Source organism: Colossoma macropomum, unplaced genomic scaffold (genome assembly GCF_904425465.1).
Source record: "Colossoma macropomum unplaced genomic scaffold, Colossoma_macropomum, whole genome shotgun sequence".
Classification (NCBI taxonomy): Eukaryota; Metazoa; Chordata; class Actinopteri; order Characiformes; family Serrasalmidae; genus Colossoma; species Colossoma macropomum.
In genome coordinates, this window is record NW_023494804.1 from 17,876,251 (window position 1) to 17,893,687 (window position 17,437).

At 37.6% G+C, this 17,437-nt stretch overlaps 1 protein-coding gene across 1 annotated transcript; it reads left to right on the forward strand.

Moving 5' to 3' along the window:
• Window positions 1-334: 334 nt before the first annotated feature.
• Window positions 335-16,741, forward strand: ska1 (spindle and kinetochore associated complex subunit 1). Its single transcript, XM_036595085.1, has 7 exons — window positions 335-448; window positions 3,253-3,344; window positions 5,070-5,194; window positions 6,893-6,990; window positions 11,042-11,182; window positions 12,954-13,123; window positions 15,007-16,741. The coding sequence occupies exons 2-7, from the start codon at window positions 3,257-3,259 to the stop codon at window positions 15,153-15,155; spliced, it is 771 nt and encodes a 256-aa protein (XP_036450978.1). The 5' UTR covers window positions 335-448; window positions 3,253-3,256; the 3' UTR covers window positions 15,156-16,741.
• The last annotated feature ends 696 nt before the right edge of the window (window positions 16,742-17,437 follow it).

A 17,437-nucleotide genomic window follows, 5' to 3' on the forward strand; every position in this document is an offset into this window, starting at 1 on the left:
TTGCACATACATCAACAACAGAGACATCAGCCATCACGCTACCCTGTTACAGGTTCAGATTAAAGCATGTATCATATAACTCCGAATAAAATAAAGCCAGGGCAAACAAATGAAAACAGTAAACAGAAACAATAAAATAAACCAACACCGAGAAACATCACAAAAGAAAGTAAAGAAGATAATCTAGATATTATGGTAGATAGAGGTAAATAAAGTCCAAGGTAAAGCTAGAGAACTTGTAAACCGGCACTGGTAAAGCTACAAGGTCTCACGTATAGGGAAAACTCACCGTGACGCAAACGCGTACAGCCAATCACAGGCCGCCAATCGTTCAAACACCGGCGCGGCACAGAAGAGCTGGACTCTGGTTTATAAAATAAAAATAAATGTAAAATAAACATTCTTTGCTCAATATTTCACACACTGACAAGCAGCCATCGTTAATCACGTAAGTGTTCTTAGTCATTGTGAGAGTTTAAGAAATGCTGTGTGTTTAACCAACTAACCCTGCCTCGAGTTTCTGAAGTGAAGTGTTTACAGTTGGCGATTGCTAACTTAGCTTAACTTGGCTAACTCCGTTAGCTTCCTTTTCTGAGAGGTTTGGTCTCTATACGGCACAGATTTGGCCTTTGAAGTAAAGCCATTTAAGATATTCACATTCCATAATAATGTTTTCATAATGCCAAAGCATCCGCATTTCGCGAGGCTGAAGTCGGCTTCGTGTTCGAATTTTACCGTTCCACCTTAAATGGTGCAGCAGTTACGTTCTGGCGCCTGAGGCGTTAAAATAATATGTTTTAATAAAATAAAACTGCTCCACAGTTTAAGGTGGAACGGGAAAATTTGAACAAGTAGCTGGCGATTAAGAAGCCTGTGTCCAAACCTGTGTTCTCCAGTTGATGGGACCGTGGCTTGAGCTCCGTTTTAAAGAGTCCTGATTTTATTAACTAGTTTTTATAAAAAAAAAACCCTACTATTTATTAGTCCTGGTTTATTACATAACATTTTGACGCCTGCAAAAACTTAAATGGGCACTCCGGTCAAACTGAAAATGGAGCCATTGCTACATCTTTTGTAAACATGCCCACTTGCCCCCTACACTCTTAAAAAGGATGGTTCATTTAGGGTTTTAGTAAAGGGAGTGGTTCCGTTTAGAACCATGATTTATAAATAGAACTATTGCATGCTTAAATGGTTCTTTGCATGGTAAAATGGTTAGCGTTGATCAGACTGATGGAGCATATTTTGTATATGGTTCTATATAGAACCTTTTCAAAAAAGGTTGGAATGGGACAGCTAGAGGGCATTAGAGCCCCCCAGCGTTGGCCGGTGGTGGAGCTCCATCTAACACCTTTGGGATGAGTTGGAGTGATCCAGAGCTGATCATGCAACATCTGTTTCTGACCTCACTAATGTTCCTGTGACTAAAAGCAATCAGATCCTCACAGCAATGTTCCAATATCAAGTGTAAAGCCTTCACAGAAGAGTAGTGCCTGTTACTGCAGCAAAAGAGTACACACTCACTATTAATACCCAAGATTTCAGGAAAAACACAGGATGAGCAGGTGCCTACAAACGTTTGGACATGAGCGCCACTTTCCTGGACCCAGATTAAGCTTAAGCCTAGACTGAAAAGACTTTCCAATGGTGATTCCAGAGGTGGGCAACATGGCCAAAATATAATATCGTGGTACTTCAAGAAATTTTCCTGATACATGATATTTATATTTTCAGACATCAGTTGGAACTGAGAAAAAAGAACCACTAGTGCCCTGTTTTAAAAAATATGATCAAAAACTATGAATGCTGTGGTTATTTAATATTTTGCCTACTGTATTGCTCTAAATCCGATTAAACAGGAATAATTTTGCCGTCATAATGAAACATGCAGTTGGTCAGTGCAAGTACTGACAATATACACGATATGTTCAGAAAAGCATAATATATTGTTTTGTCACATAATTTATCGCAATATTGAGACGTATTGTCATGTTGCCCAGCCCTAATGGGCACTGCAAGTTAGTCGAAGCCTAGGCATAAATCCTTGTCTGGGAAACCAGCCCATAGTGTAATAAGATAAGGCCTAATGCTAGATGCTAGTTTGACTAGAGAATGTTTACTGAGAAACTAATTTTCACGAAATGCATGTCTGTAATAACCCCACATATTTAGTATTTCATGTTTTAGACGTCCATTCTCCCTGAACACACTCAGTCTAGTGTTGGGCAGCTGGTTGAGGCCTCAGTGATGCTGGCAGTGATGTTTTATTGAAATATTTTCTGTCCTGTTCCAGCACTCGTCCCCTAGCACTGTCATTCATTAATAAAAAATTGTCCTCAAACCAACTCAGAACTAGCTTCGAACTCATTTGTTTCCTCCCTCTGGTCTTACACAGTGTTTAAAGTTTTCTTCTCTGTTAGAGAAAGTGTGCAAAGGATCTGTCATTGTAGGATGTTTGCACTCTGGAAAAGCTCCTTCTTGGCCTTTTTGTACAGCACTCTGTAAACCTGCGTTATAAAGTAACAAATGGAAGACTTGCTCGCAGATATTATATTACTTATCTATCACAGATTGCAAGTTGTGATGACTGCATTTGCATCTGGTCACCGTCATTCAAGTATAAACCAGCGTACAGTTTAGTCATTTGTTGAGTAATCTGCTTATTATTTTAATCTGTGTATTATTTTACTTAAAGAGAAATTCCACTGCCTTTTCAAAAATCGTCATTGAGTTGTTTGGTGTGAAATGGTAGAGACTCTGAATTCTTTACAGTGGTGGTGATAGTAACCAGGCATCACCATGACTACAACACAAATATAGCCATTTTATTTACCATCTAAAACCACCAGTGAACCTACATGTGTCTCCTGAGTTTTTATATGGAATGTTGATGATTGTGAAGTAATGGAAAATCTAAATTAATATGTTTATATGGAGCTTTTTCCCCTCACAACATCCACCATGAATATTTAAAAAAAACTTTCAATTCAGGCCAGAACCTTCTCAAAACTACTGTAAAACAGTGTCTCAGACATCAAGCAGTGTATTCATAACCGTTTTATGTAATACGTTTCTGTGAGGGAGCTTGTTCTCATGTCTTTGTCGATTCTGTGTCTGAGTGAGCTGTAAACAGTGCTAGAGGCTGGGTATGGGTATTAGTAGTTAAATAAGCTTTTCACATTGTGTGCCATTTAAGATTTGTAAAGGCTATTATTTGTATGTTATTACCTGAATTTTAAACCTGCTTTTCAGGAGTATGAGTCACTGTGAGCTGGAAGAGGTGACGAAGCACATCGATGACAAGATTTCATTCGTCAAGAGGCTTTTAGAGCTGCGTGCAGTCGGTATGACATCACAAATTTCACAAAGTACACTGTACTTTATTTATTTTGTTTATTTAAAAGGACACTCTGGCTAGACCAGTAAAAACTCCACCTAGTGATGTACACTATATGTACAAAAATGTGTGGACAGCCCTTCTAATAAGTGAATTCAGCTCCCTTAATATGCACCCATTGCTGACAGTTGTTCAGTTGTATAATCCCCAATAGAAAAGCATTGACTAGTAGAGTGGAGTGCTCTGGAGCAGCTGCACATGAGGTCACCTTGCCTAGTGCCAAGCGTGGGCTAGATGGGTATAAAGCCCCCCAGCATTGGGCTGTGGAGCAGTTGAACTGTGTTCTCTGGAGTGATGGAGCTCCATACAGTACCTTTGGAATGAACTGGATTGATTCAGAACTGTTCATCCAACATCAATAGCTGACCTCACTAATGCTTAATCAGATCCTCACAGTGTGATGGAGTGACAAACTCACTATCAGTACTCTTCATTTCAAAAGAAATGCTGAGTGAGCACATGTACACAATCCATATGACTAGGCCTGGACAATATGACAATATTTATCGTTATTGTGATAAATTACATGAATATGTCGCAATATGCTTTTCTGAGCATATTGTGGATATTGTACATACTGAAAAATCACTTTCCAACTGCATGTTTGATTAAAAACAGATCATAATTAGTCCTGGTTAATTGAATTTAGTGTAGCACAGTGTGTAAATGTTGAGTACAAGTAATTGCATTCATAGTTTTTGATCGTATTTTTAAAATGTGGCATTAGTTTGTCTGTTCTAACGTATCAGATGTCAGAAAAAATAAATATTGTGACACATCGTGTATTGTAAAAAAAAAATTCCTGAAGTATGATGTTGCATATTGCCGTATCGCCCACCTTAACTTTGATAGGGTGTTTCTAGAGGGTGGGAGGAACCTTTGAAAAACTGCTCCTGCTTTGGGGTGAAGTTCATGCTTGCATGCTGATGTTGTTTATTGTTTTCTCTGCTATCTGGTGAAGGCAGAAGGCAGCAGATAACTTACTGCTACGAAGCACCGCCCACCCTCAAAACTCCACCCCAAAGTAGATGTTTTTTCAGAAATTCAAGATACATCAAGATACATCCTCAGAAGAGGGTTTTCCCCATGTATGAAGTTGATGCCTATGTATGAAACCAAAAAAATAATTAAAAAATATAACATTGAAAAGAAGAAGGAAAAACCAACAGCAAGGTCTTAGTATATGTGTGTCTTCTTCATTCTTGTTGTAAAATCTCTGGCGGCTCCTCATGAAGCTGCTGTGATAATAGTAAGGAGTGTATAAAGCTGTGTCAGAACAAAGGGGGACACATTTCTAAAAGAATCTAAAATAGAAGATTTGTTGAACATTGTTTTTGACCAACGTATAACTCCGTAACTGTTATTTCATAGTTTTGTCACGTCTTCACTATTATTCTAAAATACTAAATTATAAAAACAAATTGAGGCGACCCCTTTCATGAGAAGGTTCACAGTTGTTAATGGTTCTATATGTTGTTGTTTCATAATGAATTAATCAATAGAAATGGCTCAGAATTACTAACAGATTATATTAAGGTTGTCCTGTTACATTAACTTACATAAAAAATGATTTATGATTTGTTTTGACAGTATGATTGGGCTGTTTTCCTTGATAGATTTCACAGATTTTACATTACTACATGGTTACTAATGCCTTTTCTTATTTTCCCAGCAAAAGATCCAGACAAGCGGGCATTTCTAGTCAAAATTGAGCAGGACGTCAACGCCATTAATGGCCTCCTAGATCGGTTTGAGAGATATGTAGCTCAGCAGAGAGACCTGCTAAAGCATCTGAAGGTTTGACACTATACCTCCTATGTTGCCAGTGCTTCACAGTCCTGGTCCTGGAGTATCTCTGCCTTGCAAGACTCAGTTCACCTCAGGAACCTGGGTGGTGGTACTCTAGGACCAGCATAGAGGACCACAGCTGTATACAGTATTCTACTGTACAAAGTCAACTGAGGCAGTCGGTGGTTGTTAAGCGACACAAAAAAGTCAAAAGACCTAGAAATCTTTAGACATGACTACATCTTTAGACATGACTTGTATTTGCATATTTGTTGCTGACAGACTACACTGCAGAGTTTGGTTCCTGAACTTGTCACCTTTTTTTGCTGCTCATGAGTTTTGATGTCTGAATTTAATACCTAAAGACTGGGTTGAAAGCCGCCATTGTGAATATTAAACAAATTTAAAATAGTCTACAAAATACAAACATTTATCATGGGAGACTGTAGGATGTCAGAGTTGACGAAGCTGAGCATACTAAATCAAAGCATGTGTTCATGTTTTATATTCAACCAATCTGTTGAAATAAAATAGACACGAATACATCCTATATTTGCCAGTTGTACTTTTTCCCCTTTGTTAAGGTTTTGCAAAGATATCAAAATGGTGTACTAAAGGACTCTGATCTCAGTTTTAGCAGTTGTGTCTCACCCTAAGAACATCAACAAGATCAGAGATTATCTGACTACAGCAGACCTGGAAAATCTCATCCACGCCTTTATTTTTGGCACTACTGTAATGGTCTCCTAACTGGACTCTCAAAAAAGACAATCAGACAGTTTCAGATGATTCAGAATGCAGCTGCCAGAGTTTCACTAGGAGTAAAAGAAGGGAACATATCACCCCCATCCTTAAATCCTTACACTGGTTAGCAGTCTGTTCCAGAATAGACTTTAAGGTGCTGTTACTGCTCTATAAATGTCTTAATAGTGCAGGAGCAGCATATTTATCTGATCTGCTACAGCGATATGAGCCAAGTTGAACTCTCAGATCATTAGGAACTTGTCAGTTAGTCATGCTGAAGGTGAAGACTAAAGATGGAGAGGCAGCGTTTGGCTACTATGCTGCTCTTAAATGGAACCAGTTAACAAAGAGCATTAAAAGAGCCCCGGCACTGGACACTTTTAAATCCAGACTGAAAACTTTTCTGCTAAGTTTAAGACCTTCTTAGTTCCACTACACTTCTATCCTTTAACAGCACTCTATTGTAATTTTGAAAAAATGTAAAAAATTTTGCAAAAAAATTGTGCAGCAGTTCTGCTTTAGGAAATTGTTTAGTGCGTCATTAAATATCATGTGAAATTTCATGAAATAATATATTTGACTCAGTTATTTTGGAATTATGCACAATTAATTTAAAAATATTGCTGGGCATATAAATGTCTGTGGAGGATGTACGCACGCAGTGGTGGAAAATATGGTAACACTTTATTTGGATGGCCCACTCTGGGTAGATGCTCAGTATATATTTAAGTAACATTTAGCTAAATATCTGTTAAATGAGTGTGGAACATTCTATCAAATATATCCCTAACACTAAAGCTAACCCTAACCATAATGTTGCTGATAATCAGCTGAATGTCATCAGAAACTTTGTTAATGATTTAAGTAACCTTCCAAAACCAATACAGCTGAATCACTACCTTTAAAACTGTCCATTTTTACATCCCAATTTCAGTAACTCAGAGCTGTGTCTCTTCATTGCAGGAACTGGATGAGTTCTTCCAGGAGGATGTGCAGAATGCGCAGCATCTAAAAGAGAACATCCCACCCCACATGCCCCGCAGGGAACAGCCAGCAGCTCTGTAAGATTGCACCCTTGCACCCACACAACTCTCTTAGATCCCCAGTGGTGTATTCTAGTTTTGTATAATATATGGTTTAAACCAGTATACTGTGATATTGACATATCATGATATTGCTTTTCAGTTTCAGTGATATATTTAGCAATATGTATATAATACATAGCAATATGTCTGTATTTCACTGGGTACGTCTTCCTATAGAAGAGCAATGTCCCTGTAGGGTTTCGTCATGATATCCAGGACCTCTGGATATCAAAAAGGAGGGCTTAATTCCAAACATATTTTACAGTCACTGGTGTTATATGAATATGGTGTAACACCAGTGACATTCTGGTTAAAGTTGAGGATTTCGTAAATTGGCGGTCAGGTGATCTTGTGCAGCTATTTAAAATCAGCAATAAAAATGATGTTTGGCAATATTGTGACAAAACTTTAGTTTCCCAGCCATTAAAGCACATAACACCGGTGACACACATAAGTGATGTGCTGCCTGATAAACAAAATTATTAATAAAATCACAAAATATAGGTGAGCAAGTGTGGTCTCACCTTCTCATGCCTTGAAATGCTTCCTCTCTGATGAGCCTTGATCCAAAGAAGCAGTTTAATAGAGCTGAAGATACTGTGTTAAAATGTAACATAAGAGTCCTGATAACACCAGTAACCAAAATCTCTGTGACAAATGACTTTTTAAATAAAATACATATTTTTAAATGTAGTATAACATTAATGATATAAAAAGTAAACATGAATCTATTTTATACAAATTCCTAAGTTAAACCTCTTAAAAATATTGTTTTATATTAAAAATGGTTTCTCAAATGTTGATTTTGAAATGGATTTTGTGACAAGCTGTTTTTCTTATGCAGAGCGACTATGAAACAGGATAAAAAAGAAAAATCAGAGAAATCGGAAGGGAAAAGTTTTATTTAATCTTAGGTCAACTGTGTAAATGTACATACCAATTTCCGGAGCTGTGCCTAATATTTTAAATGTCTTTTTAAGCCCTGCAACCTTTGTGACATGGTTTCCCAATCCAACTTATATATGAGTAAAATAAGGTTATAAGATTTACCTTTTGATGAATTAGCTTAAACATACACTGAAAAAATGAGAAAAATGCAACCTTAAAAAAAATCCCTCATCAAGAAATAATTTTTTAACAAAACAAAATCACATGTGCCACAGTTATTGGTACCCCTGTGTGTAATGCAGTACTTTGTAGAACCTGCCTTTGCTAATAAAACGTCACTTAGTCTTCTCCTGTAAAATCTTGGCGAATACAGAGTAAGAAATCAGAGACCATTCCTCTTTACAGAATCTCTCCAGGTTGTCCAGGATCCTAGGTCCTCTCTTGTGCACTCTCCTGTTTAGCTCATTCCACAGGTTTTCTATAAAGTTTAGATCAGGGGACACAGATGGCCACGGCAAAAGCTTGATTTTGTGTTCAGTGAACCATTTTTGTGTTGATCTGGATGTTTTGGATCATTGTCCTGCTGGAAGATCTGATGACGACCCATTTTTAATTTCTTGGCAGAGGCAGACAGATTCTGATTTAAAATGTCCTGGTATTTCATGGAGTCTATGATGCCATGTACCCAAATGAGGTTCCCAGGGCCTCACAACATCACAGAAAACATTCACCATACTTAACAGTGGCCATCAGGTTCTCTTCAGTGTGGTCATCCTGCTTTTACGCCAAACCTACTTGGAGTTTTGTTGCCAAAAAAATACATTTTGGTTTCATCTGACCATAGAGCAGTGTTCCAGTCCCAGTAGCATTTAGCAAATTCCAGGCACTTACGTTTGTGGTTAGATAACAGGAAAAGCTTTTTCCTGACATGCCTTCCAAATAACCTGTTGGCATGGAGGTCACCTGTGATCGTAGTTCAGGACACTTGGTGACCCCAAGATGCTAGGTTCTTTTTGTAACTCTCCGACAGTGATCCTTGTGGGTTTTTTGCCTCTGATACTGTCCTCCTACTGTCTGGGGGCAAAATAAACTTGGGTCTTTGCCCAGTCGTACTTTGTCCAATTACTTCGTTGTAACTGTAGAAATGGGTATTTTCAGGCGATTTTTTTATAGCCAGTAATTGTGTCCAGGGTTAGGGTTAGGTTTTGGGTAAGTTTGGATAAGGCTAGGTTTTGTGTAATGGAAGTAACATATTAACACAGGGGTGTCCAATCTTATCTGCAATGGGTGGGTGTGGCTGCAGGTTTTCACTCCATCAAAGCAGGAGGCCACCTGATGAAATGTTTGATGGCTTAGGCCAACTGATTAAACAAGTAGAATCAGGTGTGGTTCAGCTTGTTTGGAGTGAAAACCTGCAGCCACACCCACCCATTGCGGATAAGATTGGACAGCCCTGTATTAACAATACATCTGCTTAATGTAAGTGATGTATCAACAGAACATCTACAAGATATTTACTTCAGTGTATTCAGATGCTTCACTGCTGCTACTTCACTGCTATGTTGTTGATGTGTTACTGATACTCTGTTAAGAGTTTATTAATCATTTACAAAGGACCACTCCAAAGAAAGTGTTACCATATACTATATATATATATATATATATATATATATATATATATATATATATATATATATAAAGAAGGTCTAGCAAAATGAAAACTCTAGACCTCTAAGGGTTAAAGCTCAGTTCTTAGTTAGGTTTCATTTAGCCTCAAGAATACATCAGTTTTCTCTCCTGTTCATAGAAGGTCACATCAGTACGCAGTTTACTGTTTCACTCGCTTTGTGAAGGGTTTGATAATGAGCTGAATCAGGAGAGGTAGAGCAGAGAAAAACACCAAGCTGCAGACTGTGCCTCTGTGCAGCTGTCGTGTTCTCAGCTGGGATGTCTGTATCTGGGACAGTTTCTTTGTGGAACAGAGTGAAAGAATAAAACTTGCATGCACCATACGCTGTGATCAAAGGCTTTGCTCGTCACAGTAAATCCTGCCTTGTCATGCGTCTGTGTTATCTGACTTTATGAAGAAACGACCTGGTGTGTGAAACCTGCTCCCCGTTCCACAAATTGAAATTAAAATTCAGTTGTGCGGAGCGTGTTGAGGAGATATTCTCACTTGCAAATAAAGGTCGTATTGCTGCATGGTAGATCTTTTGCTTATAGTTATCGTGATGTTAGCCTTTGCTATGCTAAACATTGTAATACAGACTAATTTTTAACCATGTCACATGATTCACTACGGCGTTATTAAAGGGTTATATTGTACATTTAGTATTGATTTTTTTTTTTTAAACCTGAGGTCTACCAAAACAGTCATAATTCATTTTTACATTACCATTTTCCAATCTCTTTTTATGCCTTTGAGTTAAACAGGCTGTTTTTGTTACTGTGCTTTTAAAGGGTCCATACCTTGCTTTTTATGTTAAATATAACAGTTTTATGTAATATTTAAGCATTGTTAGTTTCAAACTGTATCCATCACTTTTCCAAATCCATCCTGTCCATGTTTTACATTAATTGTTTGTGTGATGTCATAAAAACCAACAGATTTGCATATATCCAAAAATTCAGCCTTCAGCAATTTAGCCCAATCCACTCAGGACGAAGTTACATGGAGTGTTTCAGCCCAGACTTTTTTTTGAATGAGGCACAATACAGGGAAGTCAGGACACCTTATAACTTCAATGTGAATGAGCGGGGCTGAACTGTCAGAATAGGTGGGTGTATGTAAATATGACATCACAAAAACACAAAAGCTGTTTTGCAGATTGAAGTTGATATATGGACTGTAAACAAATTTCAAAACTTTTACAGTATTTACAAACTACTATAAACTCTTATGGGGAGAATACAGTTTTACTTTATATAGACCCTTTAATTTATTTAAACTTTTGTTGCTGCTGCACTATCAGCAGATTTGATCACATTGCTTCTATTTTGACTGTATCGTACAGATTTAGAAGGCTGTATGTTCTCCCTCTGTGTGTGTGTGTGTGTGTGTGTGTGTGTGCGTGTGTGTGTGTGTGTGTGTGAAGCTGCTCAAGCTCGTGAGACAAGTTTCTCCTCTCTGTCCTGTCAGGTCAGAACAGCTGGCGGCATCCAGCAGGCCTGCAGATGTGCAGGCAGCCCCCCAGGAGCAGGAACCGCCCAGGAAGCCTTCACGGGCCATGATCAAAGAGATGGAGTTCATCACTGTGCAAGAGTTCGACAACATCCCACAGTGAGTACCACCTGCGCTGGCTAAACCAATAGGAACACAGCACAAGTCTTCCAAAGCGGCCCACAGAGCCCAACTCCACAACAGGCTTACTTATGTGTTTTCTGACACTGTATGATATGCTGTTGTCTATAAACATGGACAACAGAGTGGACAAAATTCAGGTTTCGGGATAGCTCCTGCTACAGTAATTGGTGCTTTTGTCCATGTTTCTAGTTAACAGTGTGTCATACAGTGTCAGAAACAGGGGTGGGATAAAATATCGATACAGCAATATATTGTATCGCTTTCTTTTGCTATACGTTCTCGATACACTGGCAACAAATATTGATTTATGTATTGAAACATGCATGGGCTGTAAACACTCTCCCTCCCAAACTGATTTACCAGATTCACTACTTCAACAAATCAGACAGGCACCGTCCTCTTTCATGTCCAAGGTCTGGACCCACTTTGGCTTTTACAGCATTGAAGGGAAAAATTAAATAGACACGGACTTTGCGATGTGCAGAAACTGTCTCTTTAAAATAAAGCACACGGGCAGCATGTTTTCCATCAACCTGATCTGATTGTTAAGAAAACAGCTAACATTGCCACAACTTGGAGTCAGACTACAATTAATACAGTATTTAAAGCAAAGCTTCCTTTTACATCCCCGAGAGCTACCAGTACTATTAGAGAGAAATGTGTATTTTTGCATTAATATGTATTTTTTTGTATAATTTTATTTTTGTTAGTTTACACAGAAAAGATTTTAGTGAGGCACAGTTGTGTCCTGCCTTTAAACATTTTGTTTTGGCTGTCTATGTCTATTTTACATTGGAATGATGACATGCAGGCAGTGTATGTGTGTTAAAGAGGCATGAAACTAAGCTATGTGCTTTGTTGCACACTGTTTCATATTGGTTGTCAAATTCTGTGAAACTGACACTAATAAATACATACTCCTGCTGTCTGCCTATTTAGGAGTATTTTATTTTGTTCACTTAGACAGATATTGTGATGTATTATAGAGGATTGTCTTGCAATATATCGAGTATTACAGAATTGCAGTATCGTGATATTGAATCGTGGATTGCCCTGTAATTCCCACTCATTAAGATGTAAACTATGTCATTCAGAGTGGTTTGGTGTGAAATGCTCTGTTTTAGAGTTTTGTTCGCAGTGGTGGTGAGAGGAATGGTTAAGTTTTTTCACAATAAACCCTTTCACATCAAATTTTGAAACCACTTTGAATGACTTTGCATCCCAACCACTGAATTATGCAGAATTTTTAAAAAATTGGTTAAATTCCCCTTTTTACCCTGTGTTGTTGTACAGGTAACGTGATGCAATTTATCATTGTCAAGTAATAAATATCATCACATTGTCCCACCCCCCAGTTTCAGGCAAGGATTAGGCCTGTAGTTTGCACAGTGTTAATTGGTGTGATATACGCATCCATTACTCGTCAGCCAAATTAGCTTTGCTGTTCCAGTGCAAAATGAAAAAATCAAACTTCAGACACAGTTGTTCAAAGTGATGCTTCTTGTGATTATTTTTTTTTCCTGAAACTCACTCTCGTCAGTCCTTGCAGTTCTTTCTAAACCAGTTAGATTGTCTAAAAATACCTTCTGTGAACAAATACAAACCGTTCCTCTTGAGAAGTACGTTTATTTCAACTTAGCTGCCCTAAATATGCAAACTGCACTGTACTGTCTTTCAATCATTTTGGGTGCTTAATTAGATTTTAGTTTGGTCTCATATCTGAAGCACTGTAACACTGTCCACTCAGGTACATGAAAGGACGAGTTACGTATGACCAGCTGAATGCTGCCGTGAAAAGCATCAACGTTGCTGTGACTGGGAAATATAAAATCCTCCACCAGCCGGTTAAGAGCTTGACCAACGCCTCACGGAAACTCCACCAGCGATTTAAAGACCAGGAAACCAAAGACACTAAAGGTGAATAATAATATAGTGAATTAAAGGTTTAACTCCAGCTATTCTCATAACCATATACACATCATACAAACGCATTATAGAGCCCTTTTGAAGATTTGTTTATTTTTTCCTCAACATATATATTGTTGGGAGTGGGCAAGAAATGTCAGTGCTATATGAAACCAATAAGCCAGGAGAAACAGGGAGAGTTTTAACTCCCTTCCCTGTGATAAAATCGCAGTAACGCACAGCCTCAAGTGGCTTATTGCTTTTATAAAACAGCGGCCAACATAAAATATAATAAAGACAATTTTTCAGAAAATAAAAATGTTATTATTAGTAATAATTGGCATAAACAAGTTTTCCGCCACGAAATGTAGTTCTAGTAGGATATGGTGTCTTTGCCAAGCAACCATGGACTGCTGAGTGAGGAGAACGTTCTTGGGCCATTCCATTAATTTTAAAACTTTTTGTCGTATAACAATGAACATATGATAACACAGCACTGTTTAATGCAAAAACCTTCACTTTATAAATACTTTTTAGTCACCAAATCACTACCGCGAGTCATATTTAGCACCAAACAAGTGACGCCCCTCTTCTTGCGTTGTGGCTGAATCTCAAATGGCTCCACATTCAGCCACATCCATACTCGATAAATGATGCACTATTTGGCTGTAAAGGCTTTCATAGCTAGCACACTATTTAGGGAGTACGGAGCCGTTTGGGATTCAGCCTGAAACTTCGAACTGAAACCCAAATATTTGAAGTGTGTAATCCATTAAAGTGAAGTTTTTAGACTTTTATACTGCCGTTTTACAGTTAATCATATCGTAAGTACTTAAATCTAAACCTGTGATATTAATGATGGAGTTGTTTAGGCTGTTTGCTATCTTTTAGCCTGTTAGCTAGCTGACCAGCCTAATTCTAGTTAAGAACATAAGGTGTCAGCCACTCAGTTTAAACAAAAAAAAAAACGGCGCTCCATGCGAGCAGCATCAGGGATGAAATGATTCCATTAACGGCACAAGGGCTTTTTTTCGTGCCATAGCGCAGTAATACACAATTCAGTTGTTGTGAGGCAGTCAAAGGTGTACGTATATCGTGGATCTTACAACGGTTTCAAACGCAGCTCAGCCAGTCAGATTTTGGGACTGGAACCATCCATTTTATAATACGATTTTAATTCTAAAAGAAAAATACGTTTTCCAGTATATATAATACTTTTAGCTCCTTTCACAATTGTCAGTTATTTTTATACATTGATGAAGATGAGTTCAAAATGATAATCATTCTTTTCTATCACACTAGATTTGATGAGGCCGTGAAGGCCTCTTTGACCTTAATTATGTAGGTCTGCACGTTTTTTTAATTCCTTCTGTAAAGGAGAGCTTGGACATTCACTCCAAAAAGCTGTAGCCGCATGAATGGATGTAATTGCTCTCATAACAAAGGTCATTTATCCTGTCTCCCAGTGTCTTAACAAGCTGTTAGCACTAGTAAGAGGTGATCCATCATGCTGTGTTTCTCTCTCTCTCTCCACCTCTCGTCCTCTTTTTCTCTCTATCTCTGCCTCTTTCTTCACTTTACACTCTCTCCTTTTCCTCTCTCCTCTTTCTCTCACTGCCTGCCTCTCTCTGCCTGTCTGTTCAATCCTCTCTCTCTTAACTTCTCTCTTCACCTACCCCTCTCTTTCATTTTCTTCTTCTCTCTCTACTTTTCTCTCTGTCTTTGTATTTCTCTGTCTTGCTTTTTCTGTTTTTTCTCAACCTCTGCTCTCTGTCTTTCATATCCCCCCTTTCCTCCACACGCCCCCTTCTCCTTTTTTGGTTGCTTGCTCTTTCCATTTCACTTTTTCATTCTCCTCTTCTCTCCGTCTCTGTTTCTCCTCCCCTCTCTCCCAGGTCAGTTTTTCGTGGTGGAGGAGGACCTGCGAGATCTGGCCCAGCTGAAGGTGGATAAGCGCTTCGTTGGCATGTTGAACATGCTGAGACACTGCCAGCGGCTGAAGGAGCTCAGAGGAGGTGGCCTGACACGCTACGTTCTGCTGTGAGGTCCTCCCAGGCACAGTGGGGCACTACAGAGCAAGCGGTGATCTATAGACCTATGAGGTTGGGCCCATATAAGGAACTCTGGGTCTAAGCTGTTCTTCTCTATGGGAAAAATGAATGCCGTTCTTGTAAATCGCCGCTGTCATGCCCTGTGATGAACAAAATATTCCAAATTTGGTATGTTTTGTTCTTTGAATGTTCTTCACCCGAATGTAGCTGGATTTTCTGAATTACGAAGCTGTTAAGGAATCAGCATGCATTTGTTGCCACATGCAAGCTAACACGGCTACGCACTGAACTGATGTCATAAGACTGCCCTCAACAGACTACCCAACACAAACCAGTCGGTTTTATTTAGTGTGGTAGCTTAGAGGCTTTGGCAGTTTTGGGCAGTTTGAGTAGCTGGTGTTGGTGTATAATAGTTGAAAATGTCCAAATTTAACAGTAGAATTACTTTAATATGACGTGTCAGTTGCAAAATGTATCTAATTTGATACATTGTTTTTGCCACAGTGTATTTTTTTATCTTTTTTTTTAAGCTGCATTATTTTTTCTAGTAAATAAATGTAATAAAAGGCTTAGATCCAGAGTTCCTAGTATTGCCATGACATCTTAGGTGATTATTGGCCAAAAGTTTTCACATAGGAAAGCATACACATCCATCACAAAATACTAAAATAAAAATATAAGAAAATAAATAGAAACAAAAATAAATAAAATATAAAAAAAAACATAAAAATAAAGTGGAGAGTAGAAAAAAATCCTAAAGCAAACTTGACTGACATTTGGCTGCTTGCATAAAACATCTTATAATATTAATCTTTTTAAGTGGATTTTTTTCCCTTTCAGCTGAATTATTTCTCTGAAGTTATTGCGTGCAGCTCACGGAAGGTAAATTAATGTGTAAGTGAAACTGAAGACCAAAATTCACTGAATGCTTTGTTCATGTAGCCACTGCTCCAGGTTTACAGTACTGTGCAAAAATCTTCATATTTAAAGCGCTTACTGACTTAGAAAAAAACAAGACATTTCGCTGTCTTTTTATTGTACAGCAATGATAATATGGTAAAAACTGAATGTACACATTCCTCCTACTTTCTGTCCAAATAAATAGTGAAAAGCAGTTTTATAAGTTGGCATAAGACATTTGAACAGTGCTGTAAAATAAACGTAACATTAATTATTAGATCTAGGGGGGTTGCAGCATATTGTCTCATTTGTATCTCCAAAGTGGCAGCTTTACAGGAGAAGGAAACAAACCTTAGCTTTCAATGGAAGTTGATGGAACTTTTTTTTTGGTCCATTTGTCATTAAATGTTAACACAGCATTTAAGGCAGAGTTGTTAACTTGTGTGTAAAGCATAAATAGAAAACAACAAAAAAACGAATTTATAGAATTTATATTCTCTGTTGTCCATGTTTATAGCTGGGAGCTTTGGATGCTGTGTTCTAAATCACTGTAGATCTGAGATGTCTCGGGATGTTTTGTGAATTAAATATTTTACTTGTGATTTCCAGGTTTGTAAATATGTTTTATGTTTCTATAAGGTAATTATTTTGTCTCTGACAATAAAGAAATTGATCTGTTCACTGTTGTTTATGAAGGTCATTTTGAAAGTGAAGGTGAAGTTTTTGCATGAAATTAATATGCTTTCACATGCAGTTCATTTAGTACATTGCAAAAATATTTGCTGTGTACTTAATATGCTGAGTGTTACATCAACGGAAAAGAAAGTAAAAGAAGAGTATAATGTGAGCTCATTGCAACATACATTCGTATGCAGAAGTTTGGGTGGCCCTGATCATGTTTGGTTAATTTTCTAAGTACAAATTTTATATATCAAAATATTAGAATATTTTAGAATCTTCTCCAGCTCTGATCATCATTCTGGAAACACAACATTTTCTTTGTTTCTTTGTTTCTTTGTTTCTGTCTTCCTTTCTTCTGATCTGTGTATTTTTTTTTCTTTCATATCTTTCTTAACTTTCTTTGTCTTTATTAACTTCTTTCTTGCTTAACTTTCTTAACTTTGTCTTTATTTTATTAACTTCTTTCTTTCCTGTCTGTCTATCTTCTTTCTTAACTTTCTTTGTCTTTATTAACGTCTTTCTATCTTTATTAACTTCTTTCTTTCTTTCTCTTTCTTTCTTTCTTTCTTAAATTTCTTTGTCTATACTTTTTTAACTTCTTTCTTAACTTTCTGGGTTTCTACTCATTGAATGAGCATATTAGAATTATTTTATACATTTTATAAATTTGTCTGGTTTTATATTATTGAAAACA

Coding starts and splice junctions, on each gene's coding strand:
- ska1 (XM_036595085.1), top strand. CDS start 3,257: ATGAGTCACTGTGAGCTGGAAGAGGTGACGAAGCACATCGATGACAAG. Junction 5,195..6,892: donor ACCTGCTAAAGCATCTGAAG/GTTTGACACTAT, acceptor TCTTCATTGCAG/GAACTGGATGAGTTCTTCCA. Junction 6,991..11,041: donor AGGGAACAGCCAGCAGCTCT/GTAAGATTGCAC, acceptor CTGTCCTGTCAG/GTCAGAACAGCTGGCGGCAT.